This window comes from Stenella coeruleoalba (genome assembly GCF_951394435.1).
Source record: "Stenella coeruleoalba genome assembly, chromosome: 14".
In the NCBI taxonomy this organism is placed as follows: domain Eukaryota; kingdom Metazoa; phylum Chordata; class Mammalia; order Artiodactyla; family Delphinidae; genus Stenella; species Stenella coeruleoalba.
The window spans coordinates 55076315-55096429 of record NC_137160.1 but is presented as its reverse complement, the minus strand read 5'-3'; the positions used below and the strand labels follow the sequence as shown (position 1 = coordinate 55096429).

The 20115-nt window shown below is 39.5% G+C and overlaps 1 protein-coding gene across 1 annotated transcript in view; it reads left to right on the top strand.

The window, feature by feature from the left end:
• The window catches only part of MYOM1 (myomesin 1), a gene marked incomplete at its 3' end in the record, with an annotated part of 137125 nt that overhangs the window by 96519 nt on the left and 20491 nt on the right, over positions 1–20115 (top strand). The window contains exons 21-24 of the mRNA XM_079942280.1: positions 3605–3719; positions 13003–13159; positions 15158–15264; positions 15382–15426. Coding sequence (XP_079798406.1) covers positions 3605–3719; positions 13003–13159; positions 15158–15264; positions 15382–15426 — 424 coding nt within the window. The remainder of the gene's footprint in view (positions 1–3604; positions 3720–13002; positions 13160–15157; positions 15265–15381; positions 15427–20115) is intronic.

Sequence of the window (20115 nt, the reverse complement as noted above, 5' to 3'; positions counted from 1 at the left end):
TGCCGGTGGTTTTTGATTTGAGGGTGTTCTTTTCATAGAGTTCATGCCTGTACGCCTTTAACTGCTGATCCTTTTGAGTCGTGGTCGGCCTTACCTCCCCTGCCCCCTCACCCCTGTGCTCACGTGAGCTCTCAGGGACCAGAGGAATGAGTTGCCTCAACTCTTGACCTTGTTCTCACCCTTCTCCATGTCACTGCCTTCCAGGTTCCTCTAGAGTGTTCCAACCGAACCAGTTTCTAACTCTATCTGCCAGAGACTGTTCTGCTCTAGCCACTGACTCTCTCACTAGTACCAAATAGAAATCTCAAAAGAATGTTTCCCCCTATTATCAGCAGTGGCATCTGGAGACCCTGAATCTACAACAAGGCCTCAGAAACTGTGGGGAATATGACTCCAGTTCTTGTTACGTACAATGAAGTGTGACTGTATGACCACAGTCAAACAGGAAGCTTCACAGTGCATTCAGTGTGCAGTCTTATCTGTTGGCAGAATATGCCACCACCCAGGGCGTGGGCCTTGGAGGATTTTCAGAGCATACCTGGTTTAAGAGATTTCTCTTGTCAACCTGCCACTAAAGTCCATACCATTTGTCAGCCACTCTCTGGGGTTAGGGCAGCCACTCTCTGGGGTCCCTATAAAAAGATGTAAATGTACCCTCCAGGAGAGATGACCCTTAAACCATTATATCCAACATGCCATTAACTCAGCTTCCCATGTGCCAGTAAGCTCTCCAGCCCCTTACAATACCATGAGGAGATACGGAAGGTCACATTTCGTGGGGAAGAGAAAAGGTCAAGGAAGGTCTGGAGCCTAGGGTGCTGTTTGGCTGTCCAGAGAAGTCAGGAGGCCTCTAGATACAAAGACATCCCCAAAGGCCAATGTAAAACAAAGGTCGGACACATCCTAGATGATGGTGGTGTGTGCTTATGGCCAGCATGACTTCCAAATCCTCCATCTGCCATAGCACAGGATCCCAGGAGCCCGACTCACGGGAAACCAAGCGAGAGTGAGAAGCCAAGCAAAGGGGACCAAGAACCCAGGGAAAATGAGTAGGAAGAGAAAATAATGGAGTTTAAACACATCAAAGAATGGTTAATGTCACTCAGTTTTTTAAAAAAGAAGAAGAAAGGCAAATTTAGGGGAAAGAGAGAGACTGAGGTTGAGTGCCCCTCACAAACCAGGAGACGAACTTTCTGTAAGGAAATGACCTTAGAGTTTGGCCACAATTTTTAAAGCAAAAATAGAATTACTGATTTTTCTGATTATAAAACAGATGCATGCTTATGATGACAAATTCAAGCAGTAAAGGCATAAAGAAGAAAAGTAGAGATGTCCTATAGTCCCCATACCCATTTTGATGTGGAGTCACTTTTCCAGATGTTTCATATTCAGAAAAGTTTCAGCCCTGAAATGGAGGAAAAACGTGCATGTTAAAAAGTTTAATCTGTCAAATTTAAGTGAGGAAAGGACATATAGCTCCAGGAACAGGAGATTTTAGCACCGTGGCACTGGCACATAATGGCCTAACCGGTTTCTGCCAGCAGCACCCCCATTCACATTAGCACTGAGTGCCTAGGGGTTCCTAGAGAGTGAAAGATGCATTACTATCCACCAAAAGGTTTAACCAACAGAGCTCATGCTTCCTTCTTGATTGGTAATTACAATCTGCTGAGACAATGTGGTGAGAATAATTGGAAGGGATGGGGGATATAGATTATGCATCTCTAGTGCTTTAAGCCAGCAGTCATTGCCCCTGTGGTGATGGAAGAGTGGAGGGGTGTGCCTGTCACCTCAGTGACTAGACACTAGGAAGTGGATTCACTTCCTGTGCCGTGTTGGCAGAAATCTGACTCACGGCCACATATTACCTAAGTGGCAGGTGCAGATGTGGCAGGTACCTGGCAACGGGTCTATTTTTATCACGACAAGGAAATGTTTCTGTTCCTTTCTGTAGATCCACAGTTGCCTGGCATTATTTCTAAGTATAGAATTTACATACATCAAACTCTTATGCATTTAGCCTGTGCCTAAATTCATTTACGGATTAAAATTCATTTCAAAAATCCATTAGCTCCAGTGAAAGCTATCACTATATAAGTGGTGACATTCTGTTACCATAAACACAATACAGTTAAATAATTAGATTAAAAACCCAACAGTTTAATACATAGCTCATCTAAATACGTGGTCACAAACACTTTGCTTAGTTGAATAAGTATATTCTAGCTTTGTTTGATTTAAATCCCATTTTGGCTGTTAATCTCCATCACAACACTATGGGAAAAAATTGTGCCCTTTGTGTGTAATAAACTCCTTCTTAAAATACATATAGCTTTAAAAAAAAATACATATAGCTTTTAAAAGTCACATGTTCTAAAACGGAAAAGATAATTTTTGTAAAATACTGACAGTATTTGTAATACTAATGAGACTGTGCTGAACCCAAAGAAAGTCACAAAAAATTATGAAGTGGGACTGCTGTATAAAAACATATTATATATGTTTTTTACTTCTCTTATGCTCTTGTAACTCTAGCTTGGTGGCACACATATAATATAGGTCCTCAGCAAACATCTTCTTGATGATTGAAGATGTGAGGATTTGGAATTTGAATATATTTGACTATTCACAAATTACTAAAATTCACAATCATGTTAATTGCTGTCTGTTTATTTATTTATTAAGATTTTATCGTTTTAAAAATTTATTTATTTATGCATTTATTTTTGGTTGCGTTGGGTCTTCATTGGTGCACGTGGGCTTTGTCTAGTTGCAGCGAGCGGGGGCTACTCTTCATTGCAGTGTGCAGGCTTCTCATTGTGGTGGCTTCTCTTGTTGCAGAGCACGGGCTCTAGGCTCATGGGCTTCAGTAGTTGTGGCATGCAGGCTCAGTAGTTGTGGCTTGTGGGCTCCAGAGTGCAGGCTCAGTAGTTGTGGAGCACGGGCTCAGTTGCTCCATGGCATGTGGGATCCTCCCGGACCAGGGCTCAAACCCGTGTCCCCTGCATTGGCAGGCGGATTCCCAACCACTGTGCCACCAGGGAAGTCCCTGCTTGTCTGTTTAGTGAGAAATAGCTGTATTATATTTATAGGGACAATTTTTGTTTGTTTTTGTTCTAGTGCTTTAACATGCTTTTAAACGGAAAGTGATCCGTGATCTGTGATCCGTGCTTGTAATTCCCCTCTCTTGTCAGAAATTTTATCTGAAATTATTCATGGAACGTCTCAAAAGGATCAGGAAAAAAAAGGGCAGCATATAAGCTCTCCTGAGCACTTTGTAATTTGTCTTTTGACCAAAGAATAAGGTGGCTAACTCCTTTAAAGCATACCTGTATTAGTCTTCTGTTTCTGATGCTGGTGGCCATTAAATTATCTAAAAAATAAACAGCATCTGAGTTTCAAGGGATCTTGGAAATCTCTACTTACACATGGTCCAGAGAGAAGAAAGTCTTAGCTGAAGCCACACACAGTCTTTGACAGAATGACGTTCAAAACCCAAGTCCTGTGCCCTTTGTGCTGTATAATTGAATTGCCACCACAGAGGAAGGGCACTTCTGTTCAAATGACACAAAGCACCCATCACTTCTATACCTGCTTCTTCCAGGTGCAAGGCCTCAAAGAGGGTGTCAGCTATGTGTTCCGAGTCCGAGCCATAAACCAGGCAGGTGTCGGGAAGCCATCTGACCTTGCTGGGCCTGTTGTGGCAGAAACCCGTCCAGGTAGGCTTTTACTTTTTCGTTAGTCTCATCTGTGTAAGATACCAAAGTAACATTCAACCTTACTTCTATGCTTTTCCTCATTTTCAAAATCATCACTGTATGGTAGCCGAATGATTGATAAGAAAGAGTGTAGGACTTGACAATCATTTACCCCATCACAGGACGTTAGGGCAGGGGTGAGCCACGTTTGTAGTGGTCCAGGGCTACTCTGGTTCATACTTAAAAACAGGGAAGTTCTTGATCAAATTATGCTTCCTGGACCAACTGTTTAAAGCATACATTCCTGGGACGTTATTCCTATTATACTATGGCCATTAATTCCCACAAGAATATTTTCCCATCACAGAGGAAGCTGGAACAGCCCAGGTAGCAAGCATGATCCTTAAACAAAAGTAGGGTTTATATAATTGTAGCTACTAAATTAAACCAGGGGACAGAAAACTTTTTCTGTGAAGGGCCAGATAGTAAATATTTTCAACTCTATGGTTATATGGTCCCTGTAACAATCCTCAACTCTGCTGTGGCACAAAAGCAGCCACAGACAATACATAAATTAGTGAGCATGACTATGTGCCAATAAAACTTTATTGTGCTTGATACATGCATTATGTAATATGATACATTACATGCATTATGAAATTTGAATTATAACTAGTTTTCAGGTCTTGAAATATTAATTTTATTTTTTTATTATTATTATTATTATTTTTTTGCGGTACACGGGCCTCTCACTGCTGTGGCCTCTCCCGCTGCGGAGCACAGGCTCCAAACGCACAGGCTCAGTGGCCATGGCTCACGGGCCCAGCCGCTCCGCGGCATGTGGGATCTTCCCGGACCGGGGCACGAACCCGTGTCCCCTGCATCGGCAGGCGGACTCTCAACCACTGCGCCACCAGGGAAGCCCTCTTCTTTTTATTTGTAAAAGAAATGTAAAAACCATTCTTAGCTTGCAGGCCGTACGAAAAGAGGCAATGGGCCAGATTTAGCCCACAAGCCATAGTTTGCTGACCCCTGGATTAAACTAACAGCGGTCCTAACTGAATGATCTGTAGAGTCGAGGCAGCCTCACTTCCCAGTTTCAAGATGCCATGATTGGACTAGGAAAGACAGTCTTTCCCTTTGTTATGTGAACAAAGTTTGTAGTGTTCACTGTGCAAGTAGTTTCAGATCATTATATAATACTTATTTTGTCATTTAATCTCCTTTTCAAAGTTATAAATTTCAGTTCATTAAAGTTACAGGAAAGAAATCACTGGAAATGAAAAAAGATAAAAAAAAGTATTAACCAGTTATTTTAAGTTTATATTTATTCTAGTCCAAGCACTCTCACTTTAATCCATTCCTATTTTCAGACTGAAATAAAGAGCAGATATATAATGTAATATTTGTTTTTAGGATGAGAAAAGAATGTAAACATAGAAAACTCTGCTCTCACTTAATGACGCTTGAAAAGAATATCTAATGTATCCTTTGAGGAAGTACCTGCCCCTTTCATCCTATTACTTCATAAACTGCTTTCATCTACTCCTGTAACTACCCTCTAGCACCGGGTACGACAGAAGTGACCTTCTTGTACCAAAGTGTGGTAGGTGTGTCTGGACAGAGTGCCATACCTCATATAAGTACTCTTTGCAAAACTTCATGAGAAAATAGAAAAATGCTAGGAGCCCAAATGCCAGGTAAAAGGTGACACACGAAGACATGAGGACACACATTCCTGTAGAAATCAGACCCTTCAGGTGCCAACTGTGCAGATATCTAGGGTGCCAATGGGCATGCAGAAGAGCCCAACTGTGAGGCTGCCCTTGTAAGAACATTTAGATTATTACACAAATAAACTATCTAGTCATTGATAGGTTAAAAGCACCCTTTAAGCAGTGGAACCCAAATCTGTTCCCTAAAGAAAGCTTAAATTGATTTCCTGTTTTCTCATCAATAACCCTTGGAATGGCAGGTGGCCAGTCAGGATGTTAGTAAAGCCACCACGGTGGAAACTTTACCATCAGAAAGGAGTCTGCTGGTGAGCTCCTGGGGGAGAGTTTTGTTTCACTCGTTTGGAACAAGGCACCCAAAGTCATTCTGTGGCCGTTCCATTCCCAGAATATAACTACAAGCAGCAGCTGCAGACTAAACAGCAGCAGATTAACCCACTCAGGAACCACTGGCTCAAGCCTAGGAAAAAATCCCGGGAGGCACAGAGTCAAGATGCTTGACTTGAAGCATCGCCATGAAGGAGCCCAAACCCAGGACACTGAGGCTGGTTCCATATGCAACAGACACATTCATTCCTGCACTATGTGTTTCCTGAACACCTGCTTCATGCCAGGTGCTGTGTGGGCACCACAAGTAGAGTAATGTGACGTTGTCACCACCCACTGGGCTTGTGAGCTGGTGGAAAAACAGTTTACAGCACGGCATGATGAGAGCTTAGAGGTTCACAAAATATTTCCCATAGATGAATAGGCTGTAAACAGGTGTTAAGGCTTCAAAAATCCCTGTAAAAACTTGTATGTAGCCTAAGGTTGTCTGTATTTATTAACTTTATTAAATACCAATATATTACTTTTAATCATGTTTTTATTTTATGCTAAAATGTTTGGGGCCGGGGTTGGGGGGGGATGGGATCTGTTATCAGTTTCAAGGTTTGGAACGTGAAACTAGGATTGCTATTTCAGAAGAACAACTCCTTTTGGAACACATTACTAAAATTTCAGATAGAGAATAAAGCTTATCATGTAACAGCAAACCTCAAATACACCTAACAAGATACCTCAAGTGCAATTTGAATTCCAGTTAAAAGTTAACCTAATCCACTGGGGTTGGTAGGGTGACTGGTCTCCCTTTGAAGTTGACGAAAATGCCAGCAGATGTAGCTCAGCCACTACTGCAAAGTCTGATCGTGCTGGTAATGAGGATCAAAATGGACTAAGTGTGCTGTGCCTTACCAAGAAATCTAGTAGCTAAACAAGCCTGTAAGAAGAATAAGCTGGAAAATATTTAGAGTAGATTTGTTGGTACATGAGAGGCACTTCTAGTCTTGATATTTGATATTTTTCAAACAGTAGCTATGTTGATTGTATCAGGTCTGGGCTGTAGGTGGAGACAAAGTGAACCAGATCAGACGGGAGGCAAGAGAGAGACCTGCCAAGGTGTGGCAGGTGATCTGGAGGGCAACAAATAACTGGCAGAACAGGCTGCAGGTGTTCTTACCAGAGACCCAGCAGCAGGCAGGAGAACTGAGGTGAGGGGCAGGAGAACCCAGACCCAGGCAGAGTCCCGGGCAGGAACTGAGTTATTGGAAGTTAGGACTTCTCACCAAGAGCAAGGCAGGTTAGAAGAACGGAGCTCCAGAAGGAATAATGAGCTGGGATTGAGTTGACAACCTACTAACCAATCCCAGTTTCTGAAAATTGATAGGTTATAGAACCTGGTAGGGCTGAGAAGGTTCAGTGGCCTTGAGGTGGAGCTTTGAAGGATTCTGAAGCAGGAAGCCAGGCTGACTATTAAAGATTAGCTCAACTGGCTAATTTAGAAAACTTCACTTATATTTGCTCACTATCTGCTCTCTTTCACCCATTAGCAAAGTAGTTTTCAACCTTGACAGTACATTGCATTAGAATCATGCCAGGGACTTTTTGAAAATTCTGACTCCATTCTAGACTACTCCAGACCAATTAAATCGGAGTCTCCAGGACTGAGCCTGGGCATAGGTTCATTTTTGTTTGTTTGTTTAACTCCTTGGGTAATTCAAGTATGAAATTCAAGGTTTGTGAACTGTGCATTAGATTGTGGGCTCCTTCAAAATTGGAACTTTATTTTCTCTATATATGTCAATAGCCTAGTACCTGGTTTATAGATGAAAAAAATAATGAATGGCTACCATGTTTTGGCGAGAGAGTGTGACTCTGTTTTGCAGCCACAACGTGTAAACCTAACCCTAGTATCTCATAATGAACGCCCTGGTTATGAAGGGTGAGTTGGGAGAGGTCCAGTGGAGGCCCTGATGTAGCACCAGGACCGCTGGTGTGTCAGCCAGCGGTCCTGTCTTCCACATAGGGGACCTCAGCGTTACACGCAGCCGATTACATTTGTTCACTTCTGTCTGCTTCTGTTCTGTCCCACTCTCCAGTTTTTTTAAACACCACACACACACACACACACACACACACACACTCACGCACACCATGGAGAAGGACAAAGAATAAAACTTATAAAAGTGTCCTATTAATGCAGATATAAAAGACTAAATTATATGAGAAAATTCTCACATCAGATTATGAAATGTGTGAGAAGATGAATTCCCACTTTTAAATTTTATCTCTTTTTAAAATCATTATTTGCTGGAGTTTTATTATTATGGGCTGGAGTTAATTTCCCAAAAGTTCATTTTAGCCCTGGGCCGTACTTTAACCCATTCACTTACTGGGGGTAGTGGCAAGCCTGGAGGGACTATTAAAATGCCATTCCACGCAATCCAGTATTCCTCTATGTCCTCATTAAGGATTTGTTTAGGGTTGGGGCAGCTGACTAGAGACAACTCTTCTTAATTCCTTTTCAGACCAGAATTATCTCCTTCATTTTCTATAGCCAAATCTCCTCTGCTCTTAACTGAATTCTTCATATTCTTGAAAAGATTCAAAGGTTGTTTTTGAGAAAAATCTAAGTCCTGACAAACTTTGGTCCACTTTCCCAGCTCAACTCTGTGGGAAAGTGAGATGGCCTTTCATCTAGATGAGAATATCCATAGGGATTCCATTACTTTGACAGCAGAACATCAAACTTGCTGCCTGCCTGTTAAATATCGGAACCATTCTGCTCATGTTTTAGTCAAATTTAGTGAATGTGTCTCTTTAGACATTTATGAGTTCAACCATGGATTGACAGCAGCTCAGTGCTTGGCAAAAACTCAGGCCGTGGGACATTCTAAAAAGAAAATTTGAGGGTGTTGTAGCTGCACCTCTTTCACTCTGACGCTGCACCAGGTTAATCTCCACAGGTGTAGTTGTGGACTAGCCTGGGGCCTCTTAGAAATGCTGTCATTACATTGCTCTTGGTGTTCCTAGAGCACTTATAAAAAGAATCATCCATTTCAATGTCATGTATCTTTTGTAAAATCTCACTAGAATTTTTTGCCCATGATGTATCCAGGATCCGTTCATTTAAGGAACGCCACTATTAATTCCTCTTAGATTTTAATATGTGGAAAAAATGTCCTTTCCAGATTAACATAATTACCTTCTTTATTACACAGAGAGGAATCTATGAATCTATGTATTTTCCAAAAATGACTTCCTCTATATATAAACCCAGAATGCAGGAAGAGTCTACCTTTTTTCCAGGCAACTTCAATTCCATTTCCCATTATAGGTATTATTATAAAATACTTGGTCTACTAAGTCACTCTCCAAAAACACTTTTATTCAAAGAACTATGTTAACCATTTAATTAAAGCTGAACAGTAACAGAAGGCTTTGAATTTCAAAAGCCATGTTGAAAGAGTATGAGAGCATTAGCATTGTAATTCATGTGACAAATAGGGAACAAGATAACTTGTTGCCATAATCATTTTAAGACAATAACCTTGTTTTATATTTATACAGTTGAAACTGTGTTCTTTCTTTGTAATAGTATTTTGACTAAACATTATTTTCTAAAGAGAATTTTTGTGGAGTGTAAGAAATATGCCTAGAAAACTAGTATTTCAATTATTTTCAGTAAACTTTACTTTTCAAAATCTTGTGATTATGATCACTTTCAGAGTGATACTGTCAGCCAGTTGACAGCATCACTGTTTGTCAGGAAAGAGATCAAGTTTTAAATTCTGAGCGTAAGTAGGAAACCCACTGCGACTAGAATGTTTTCTTTGTTGGTTTTTTTTTTAATTTTGTCTGTTTATCAAAATATTGGTGTTATGCTTAAGCTTTAATAAGACTAGTTCCAATAAAATAAACATTGCAATTCTAAACTGACATTTTTCATTTAAATCTGTTTTTTCAGTCCAGTGCCTGGCATGTGTAAATATGTATGGAAAATATGAAAGACAAAAGCCCTGCCCTTGTAGAATGTAACCCTGTTCTTGATAAAATAAACAACCAGTGCAACTTTTTGAAAACTGAAAATTAATCAAATACTCATCTTAATGAGTATTTGATTTTTAAAACAGAAGTATGGAAGAGAGTTTTAACTTTTTTTCCCTTTATTTAAATAAATCAACAAATAGCACCCATCATAGCCACAATTATGTGAGCATAAATTGAGGAAATGTTCATGCTTCTCTTTTATCCACTACAGATATTGTCTACCATGTTCTGATTTGATATGATTAATCAAGAAAAGCTGCACAGATGAGCACACTCAGATACTAGTTGACTTTACATCTAATCCCTACTTTTTATTTTGCCCCTCCAGGCAATTACTTAATTTCAAATCACAAATTTTGATCTAAGACTTTCAAAAAATACCATGTTGTTTTCTAAAAGTATAAATTATTACATTTTTTTACATTAGAACCCAGCTACAAAGTAATGATGTAAAACTCATAGGTTAAAGTGGAAACACACATATTGCCTGGGACTTAAAAATAACATCTTTTGTTTCATTTCATATGTCACAAAAGATCTCCAAGTACTTTACAAAAATTAATTGCCCAGAATGATTCAGTGAGGCAGCTCTATATCCTTCTCTTAATAGCTGAGGCAATTGAGACAACAACTAAGCAGGGTTTTTCTATTCTCTAAGTTGCATGGGTTTGGGACCAAATCTGGCCATTCAGAAACCTGAAAAAGGTATTGTTTTAAATACCCAGTAGTTCCATTTACCTGAGAATTTACTGCTAGAGCATCAATTATTTAAAATTTCATTCTAAGACTCTTTGATGACAATTCTCGTAAAATAGATTACACATTTCAGTACCTACCTTTCATACTTCTTGGATGCAATATACTTAATTTCATTTACCTTTTTCTGAATGACTCAGAGCCATAAGTATCCACCTTATTTATTGCCCAGTGTTACAATATAGTGACGTCTTATGGGGTGAGGAGCTGTTTGTCCCTCTACTAAATAATGTCTTTGTGCCTGCTTTTTAGTCTTCTGCTTCCTCTCCTGCTGTCATTTTCCTGATGATAGTAGCTTCTTACTTTCCTCTCTTTTTTGGGTTCAATCTACTGAGAGAAACTGACCAACTAAGCTTGTTACAATCATCTCAAGCTAAGTAGAGATTCCAAGTGATGGTCTATGGAATTCACCAGTGAGTGTTCAAGAATACTAGTGCATGGACTTTGTCACATCAGCACTGGCTCTTAGAGACTTGTTTTCATTACTTCTTGGTCTTGGGCAAGATTCCAAATGAGTGAAGTGTTACGGTACAAAGGTTATCCGTGTAATTGAGAGAAAAGCCAAGCTAATTATATTGTTCATATGCTTTCCGTTTTATGACTCCTTTGTAGAAACGTCAAATCTTTCACTTTAATAAAAATCAAGACTCTTAAGCTAAGCAATATTTTTTTCTGCTGTAAACTTAAGTCATACCTCCAACATAATAAACAGCAGGCATATGGATGATTCACTTCCTTTTTAAAGAGATTACAAATAAACCAATGAATGATTAATACGAACAATCTGTCATGCCTCCAAAATAGATATTATGTAAATAGCAAGAAAGGTTTAGTCAACTTCATTACTTCTCCTTTCCTCTTTATAACAATACAGATATTCAGAAAATTTTCCATTTATACTCTCTGTGATTCAGTTATGCTAACTGTGTATTATAATACCATCTAAACCTCAGCATTCTTAGGTGTCAGTCTTTTCTTAAGTAACTTGTTCGTTATTTGTTATACAGCAATGTTATACATTAATCCTAATGTAAGGATTAGTCATGTGTTACTGGGAATAGAAATAAAACATGGTCTGTGACTTCCAATAAAGTAATACATGGGGGACATTTCACTTAGGAAAAATTAAATCTTTAATTGATCTTTATTTCTGTTTATCTGTATAGCCAAATGTGAAAATAACCCTTTATTTTTTAAAAAGTAATTTTTTAAAAATCTCCTAGAATTAGTCTTCGCTAAGTTTTCTATGTGTTAAAAATCACTTTTTGGAGGTTTATAGTTGAAGCACACACTACTATCAATAAGGACACAAATTAGACCAACTGCCAGGCTTAGGAACCAACATCCTAATGTCACCAATCACTCTTTAGGCACTCGTTTTGTTTTGCCCTTCGCCTGGGAGGAGTCTTGCAATTGTTTTTCCCCTGACAAGTTTTATTGAATGATGCAATCTAGAAGAGAAAATCTTTCATCACTTGGGAAGTATCTACTGAAAGATTTTTGTTTATACTTTAAAAAAAATAAAACTATACCTTTCTGAAATTAAATATATTTTTCCTAATGTATGGAAACAAACTAAGTGTAGACTGGTAATTGAATTAATGGCAATTTGAGAAGAGCATTTTACCTTTTAAATTGGATTTAGGCAGAGGTGTGAACATTTTATATGCTATACACACTCTGAATTGTTATATTGAATGCAGATGTAATTTATTATAACCCTCAAAAAAAATCCCTCAAAACATTATTGTTTTCTTTTAAAATCCAAAAACTAATCTTGAAACATTTGAATCTCTTGAAATTCATTTCCATAAAGTTCAATAACAGTCATTTCTAGGTTTCTATTGTTCTAATCTAGAATGGCATCTTTAGATTAATTTATGATTACCTGATCAGCAGAATTGGTTTCCATGGAGTTTTTTTTCATTCTTAAATGATTTACAAACTTTGAACATGTGAATATAGGCAGTTCTTACTACCTCTACTTTCTCCCCTCTAATTTCCCTTTGATTTCTTTATCTCTTATCTATCCTTTCTTGATGACTAGTTAGATATGGGTAATATTGAAGCAAAAGTCATGAATTAGGCCCTGATAAGGACCATTCAACTTTCCTTTCTCCCAAGGCTGCCTTGTCCTTCTTATTATGGTCAACATACTCCAGTAACTGTCCCAAGGGTCACGTCAACCAATTTTCTTCAGCCCTGAACAAACAGTACTGTCCATGGTGTTAGCACTACCTAAGAAACATGGTACATTCATTTAATTCTGTCACAACACAAAAGTTGAATTGTAGCAGGATTGTCAGTTGCAGCGAGCAGTTGAGGCTTTTTGCTTGCACAGGCTCAAGGCCCTGCTTTAAGGCTACAGTAAGGGATCCCAAGGTAAGGAATTCTTACGTGATTGACTTCTACCAGGAACTATCAGTGCCTTGTTTTTGATCTTCTAGGAACCAAAGAACTTGTTGTAAATGTGGATGATGATGGAGTCATTTCCTTGAACTTCGAATGTGATCAGATGGCTCCAAATTCTGAGTTCACCTGGTCCAAAGATTATGTCCCCACAGAGGAGTCTCCAAGATTAGAGGTTGAAAGCAAAGGCAACAAGTATGCACCGTTTCAATCCTAACTATGGGTCTCCTTTTCATGAAAGGAGGATGAAGTACGCTTTCCATTTCAAATAAGAGAATGAAATCCAAATATTTTATAACTGGAAATGTAAAAAGTGAAAACCAGTATAAACCTTAAAAAATAACAATCCTTATAAAATACTTTTCACATTAGTCCATTTAAAGTATTTTCTCATATGTGTCTCACTGTCAACTGAAAAAAAAAAGCGCAATGTGAGAGTTATGACCTAAGTTTTATTTGGGGCAAAATGAGGACAATAGCCCAGGAGACAGCATCTCAGACAGCTCTGAGGAACTGCTCCGAAAAGGTAAGGAGGAAAGTCAGGATAGAAGTGATTTTGGTGAAGGGGAAACGTGCAATCAAAGCACACATTCCGGCAGAAGCTTGCTGCTAGTCACAAGGAGCCGATGTCTCCATCAATGATTTTAGTGCTTTTCTAGATATGAGAAGATACAAGAAATTGGGCTCATAAAATCTTCTCCTGAAAAATACCTAACTATCTGAAGGCCTGTTCTGCCAGTTTTTCCAGAGCACAGAGCGCCTCATTCCTGATCTCCACCCTGAACTCCTTTCAGGGTGTGTTGAAGGTCAGCGACTGCAGTGGCTAATGACTTCATCCTTGTAGAAGCAGATGGCGAGCAGCAGTTTTTAGTTGGCATCGTTTATGATGATGTAAGAAAAGCTTTAACTGGCATAAAAGTGAACTTCAAAGATGATTCTCATTATTCTACAGAATTTTGAAATCTTAAGTAATGGTGAGGATGCTTATGGGGAGGGGTTAAGGAAGAACTTGCTGATTCAAGTTATGGTAAATTCAATGGATTGGGTATAATCTGTTCTGCTTTTTCACCGCCACTTGTGAGTGACACAATACTGTACTGGAAAGAACTCTGTATGGGAAGCACAGGAGAGATGAGCTCTAGTCCCAGCTCTACCTGGAGCCGGCTGTGTGACCTGGGGCAGCTTTTAATTACATGGACCTTGGATTTCTTTTTCTGTAAAATAGAAGAGAGTGAAGGAGATTAATTTTATGATCTGTTACTTCCTTTCAGCCTCAAGATTTCTTTTTATTTCACCTTACTTATCAAGCTTCATATCTTTATAGTGCCAACCAGATTGGATTATATTTAGTAAAGCAAAATATTCCTAAGTATTATTTCTATTACAAAAGCCCAATGTAGCTCAAAAATAAAAGAAAGAAATAGTAATTTTGTTGGAAAACAGCAAGGAAATACTGAATATATTAATAATTAAAAGACGTTCTGCTGTAACTATGCTGTAAGGTCCTTGAAGTGAAACATAATTTTGGTCAAAGGAAAGACAATCAAACTATAAATTTTTTTCCTTGATTAACCTATAAATGTTTGGGTGATCTTAGACCAGCAATGTGACTCACCAAAGTTAGAAAACAAAGAGAACTAGACCACTGACCCATTCATTCATTCATTCCACAAGTATTTATTAGGCCCATATTATGTGCTAGACAAGGTATGGAGGCCAGAGGACACAACAGTGAACAAAACAGATCTCGTCCCAAAAGGCATTCAGTGGAGGTATATAGTTAATGAACTAGGCAATACTGATGCCATGTGATAACCTCCAAAACAGGAAGTGCAGGGTTGACATAAGAGAGGCATTGGGAGGTTCTGCCCTGTGAAGAAGAAAAATTTCAGGCTGCCCAGCAAGGGTTGATCAGCTAAAAATATCTTTATTTGGGATGTACATCGATACGCATCATAGCTTGGGGATGGGAGATTTGTACCAGCTCCCTCTCCCGTTACCATCAGCCCATAGGAGGAGGTCAGGAAAGTCTTTCCAGAAGCAGCAAGAATGAGTGGGCTTTAGGTCAGCAAGGGGGACAGAACAAGTGCTCCACGTGAAGGGAGCGGACGTGCAAATGCCTAGAGACCGGCAGGGTGCAGGTCCTCAGACCCCACACGGCCTCTCTTCTTATAAAATTATTCTGTTCTGAAGGACGAAAATGACCTTCAAAGACCTCGGGATGGAAGACTTGGGCATCTACTCCTGCGATGTAACAGACACTGATGGAATAGCGTCAAGCTACTTGATAGATGAGGAAGGTAAGTGAAAAATCAGTTCATTCACGAGTCTGCTTTGATTTCTCAGTGATTCCCAAGGATCAAGTGACTTTTGTTTTAGTAGTTCAAGCTCTAATTGTTCTCTTTTTCTCCCTACAGAATTGAAACGTTTACTTGCTCTCAGCCAAGAACACAAGTTCCCAAGTAAGTGTCCACAATACATTCACAGAGTTTAGCCATCCCTCTACACACTTCTGACAGGATCAAGAGAAGAGGCTCTTGAGAACATATAATGGAGCATATATCGGTAGCTGCAGATGCACTTTCCGAAGGGCTGCCTTTATCTTTGTCATTGTTCTCCAGAGATACAAAGAACACTGACATAGAAGATACATCCCATGCTCTGTTACATAGAACACTATCGGGTTACATAGGTGTAACAGCTGACCAATTACATTCTTAACCTTTTGCCTACATATTTTGGAACTTTATACACACACACACACACACACACACACACACACACATCTCCTGGATACATTAATTTGTATGTCTTTTAGGCGAACTGATCTCTTCCTAAGCAATGTAATGTTAACATTTAATAGAAGAACCATACCTCTAAATAAAGACAGTACCTAACGTTTTAAACTCCTGGAAAATAAGGTAAAGATGCCTTGATCAGAAAAAGAATCCCTATGAACTATCTAAAAACCCTTCAATGAAGTACCTTCTACATAAAAGATTAAATTCCAGAGTTGACACCTAAGAGAAGAGAAAGAAGTCTGAAACGATACTCAGAAAGTTCCACTGGCCTGATAGGATCTCTTGCCCATTGGTACCCACTGGCCAAAGCAGTGAAGCATCCAGAAAGTTACACCTTAGAGTTTGAAAAAACAAAGAGTGATAGCATCACTCATTCTTTTAAATCAGGAATTTTTTTCATTCCTTAATCCCTAAAATATAGCTTCTTCACTAATACAGGAGTTTCAGGAACCCAGGGAACTATACCCTGACCCCAAACTATAGGCAAAACGTTGTGTGTTTGTAGATGTGCATTTTTCTAGGGCGAAGGTCTACAGCTTTCCTGAAATTCTCAGCAGAGCTGTGATTAAAAAATAAACACTGCTTAAAACTAGGTGTCTGACCTCTCTCACATTCCCAAGGAATGCATGTTTGATGGTGAGGCTGGGTGTTGGTGACTATTGGCCTCAGCTGGAATGTTCTCAAAACCAACTTTATTCAACAAAGCACAGTGGGGTGCCTGTGGAGTGTGAATGCAGAAAGCAGGCTTTCTGAATTCTAGGGGAGAACTGTTTCTCGTCTGTAAGCTTATTCACCATCAAACTGGAAAAGTTACACCAAGAATAGTATCTTAAAAGTTATTCTTTTTATAATTGTATGGAAGGCAGAGGTTTGGCCTGGACTGTCCTTCTTCTGTACTCTGTGAACCTGAGCACCTCATCCCAATTTCCCCATTGCCTGGTTTCTTTTCCAGGAACGGCTGTTGTAATTGTTCACAGCACCCACGACATAGAGGGGCTGTGAGAGAGACAATCAACAGGGCGTTGGTTAATCCTGAACTCTTCAGGGAAAATATAAATGTTAATTGAAACAGAAGAGTGACCTAGAAAAACCCACTTGCAGAAGAGCTGTCTGCCAGTCACACTGATGTCCTCCCTTCATGTTCCCGGGGCCATGAAGAGGGGAGTGGAGGAGAGGGTCACCGTGCCGAGCACAGCTGGAGCCTGTGAATGCTCGCACTGTCTACAACGTGAAACAGAAACAGCAGCACCTACTAATCTAATCTAGTCAGACAGTAAACATTGAGAAAGTGTCTAGGCAACAGCTGGTCCAAACACATTTACATTTAGCTTAAAGGATGGAGATGAGAGAAGTTGGGGTGTTACTGTTGAATTGGAGGTGCCCAGCCTCCCTGAAGTTCAATGATCATATGGACTTGCCAGTAGTAATTGCCCGCTGTCACTGTCATGTATGCTGAGATATTTCATTCTGCATGAGCATAATCACTTTAGTTGTTGGTTCTAGGAGAAGGGGTAGAAGCAAACTCAGGTGCCCTACTATTAGAGATCAGCTGTGGCATTTGGGTCAGCACAGAGAGAACCCAAAAATGTGTTAAAAACTCTGATGTGCAGGTATGACTCTCCCAACCGGAGGTAGCTCCCGTGAACCCGTTGAAGCAATGTTTAAAGTATCACAGCTCCAGTACTTTTCTCTCCCCAACCACTGTTGGATCAGCCAGGTCACTGCATGAATAATTTCAGAGATCTGATGATAGGGTCAAAGCAGCATATCCAATTTCTCAATTTATACCCACTTCCTTTTAGTATATGTTGACACATAAGCCATTTTCTTGAGATTTTGTAAGGTCTTAACTGGTCTCGTCTCTTACAGAGTATAATAAAGAGTGTGCTGTTCCTTCATCCCTTGGCACAGTAAATTCTCCTGTTTTCAAAAATATTTTGAAAACCACTAAACATATGCCTTAAACCTACAAATACCAGATATTTTGCTGGAGCAAATTAACTGCCAGAGAAAAGAGCCTAAGGAAATTTAGGGCTGAGCAGAAGGAAAAAATAAAAATATCTAAAGCTAAAAATAGAAAATAACCTAGTCTGTGTTGCCAGTAGTGATACTAAATTGCAGTGTAGAGAGGCAGTTTATTTGAATATATATGTCTGTGTGTGTGTGTGTGTGTGTATATATATATATATCTAAAATTCAAGGTATATGGGGGGGATGGTGGGAGATATACTTCAGTATCAACAACATCCTGCAGGCCTCTCGCCTTTTGAGATGGACCACATTCTGTCTACGGAATGTGTCTCTCTCTAAATAAATACACTTCTCACCTAAAAAAAAAACAGAAACAAAAACATCCTATATAATATATAGGATAATATAGCATAATATATCTTTTATATTATTAATATATCTTTTATATTATAATATATCTTTTATATTATATTATATATCTTTTTATATATATAGCATAATATATCTTTTTATTTGTAGACATTGGTTATTATCCCACTTGTATATATTATACTCTATGAGTACAGACATACACAAGCACGTATACATAAATTATATCTATCTGGTATGTCCTCTTAGGTGTAAATATAACATACAATTGGTGGTTGTTATTTAAACAACTGAAGGAAGAGTCACCAAAATATTAATTTATTATATGCTGTTTATAAGGTGCTTAAACAGAATGTCATCAAACTCCACAATGACCTTAAAAGGGTCACTACTATGGTGATTTAATTTGAGAGATGAAGAAAGTGAGGCACAGAGAGGTTAAGTAACTAGACCAGATGTACACAGCTGGTACCTGGGCATAAGCCCAGGTGGTCTGACAGGACATGGGCTGTTTCTGTGTGTGCATCCTGGTGGCCAGTGCTCCCCAGACAATGGCCCCATTACTCAGAGAGGACCGTGAACATTAAGGGATCTGGAGGCTTCCAGGAGAGCGTGGGAGTGTGTCCCCTCCCCACTGCCGCCACACTGAGCTTCTTAGTAACTGCATCACTCATGTATTAGATTCCCTAGAGTGAGATTTCCAGATGTTTCTGGAAGAGATCCTACTCTCTATTCCCCTCAAGACTTAACTTGTAGCAAGCAGGAGCATCCTGTAGGGAGAAAACTTAGCCTCTGCTGTCACTGCCCTGGGGTCTGTTGCTGATCTGCTCTTACTGGAAAACCACTAGTGTTCTTCAGAGTGGATGGCCAGGACCATAAGAGCACAGAATAGAGGGAACAACCCTGGTCTCAGCTCTGCTACCCAGATATGTTACTAAGCTTTCCCGAGGCTGAGTTTTGTCATCAGTAAAATCAGGGGAGAAAGAGAACTCCTTTCTCGAGCAGCGGTCATTATTCACAGTGGCTCAGTGTATCCTGGTACCATATTCACTCCTGGTGGCCTTGTGAGGCAGATAATATGCATGTTAGCAGGTGAGGAGCACAAGGTTTTAGGGGTAGATAACTGTCCTTGATCAAGGTGTGGCCCTTCTCTGTTCACAGGGGACACCCTCAGTAGGTGATGTCTGAGCCTCCTTTCAGCTCTGCATGGAATGACTCTATAACTGAGTTTCACAATGAATATGGAATAGTGCAAAGGAAAGGCATCCCTTGAAGTTTGAAAAGGGTAGTTTTAGGATAAATACAAAAGACATTAATGTACATTTCATACAACTTTATACCAAGCTTATAATTAAAGCTTATAATTTAAAATGTAGCATGGCTAAAATTTTGAGATATATTTAAGAATAGTTGAGAGAAAGCAAAGGGTGATTTCCCCTAACAGAAGTGAAGGACTACAGAACTTTGAGAAACAACCATCTTGTTCCACAGAGGATGCCCAGGAGCCACCTCTGATACAGATCTGTTGGCTTGGAGGAGGCTTTGTAGAGAACATTTTCAAGTTACAAGAAATTTAGAAACAGGCTTCGAGAGATGTCAGCCAACTTTTAAAAAATTTCACTCATGTTCAAATGGCTTAAGCGATACAGGTGTAAATCAGAGATATCACACAGTTCCTTACTTTCTATGTGAAGCAAGCCACGCTGTATTTTAATATAGCTTCTTGATAATGACTTGCTTATTTGCATCTGAAAAATTTTGCTTGATCTACAAACTTAAATGAACAGGTATACCATTGGGATGGATAGGGTTTAAATGACAAGCTGGTTCATCTTATATATGTAGTCAAAATTAATTCTTTCTTAAGATTCTTTTTTTTTTTTTTTTTTTTTGCGGTACGTGGGCCTCTCACTGTTGTGGCCTCTCCCGTTGTGGAGCACAGGTTCCAGACGCGCAGGCTTAGCGGCCACGGCTCACGGGCCCAGCCGCTCCGCGGCATGTGGGATCTTC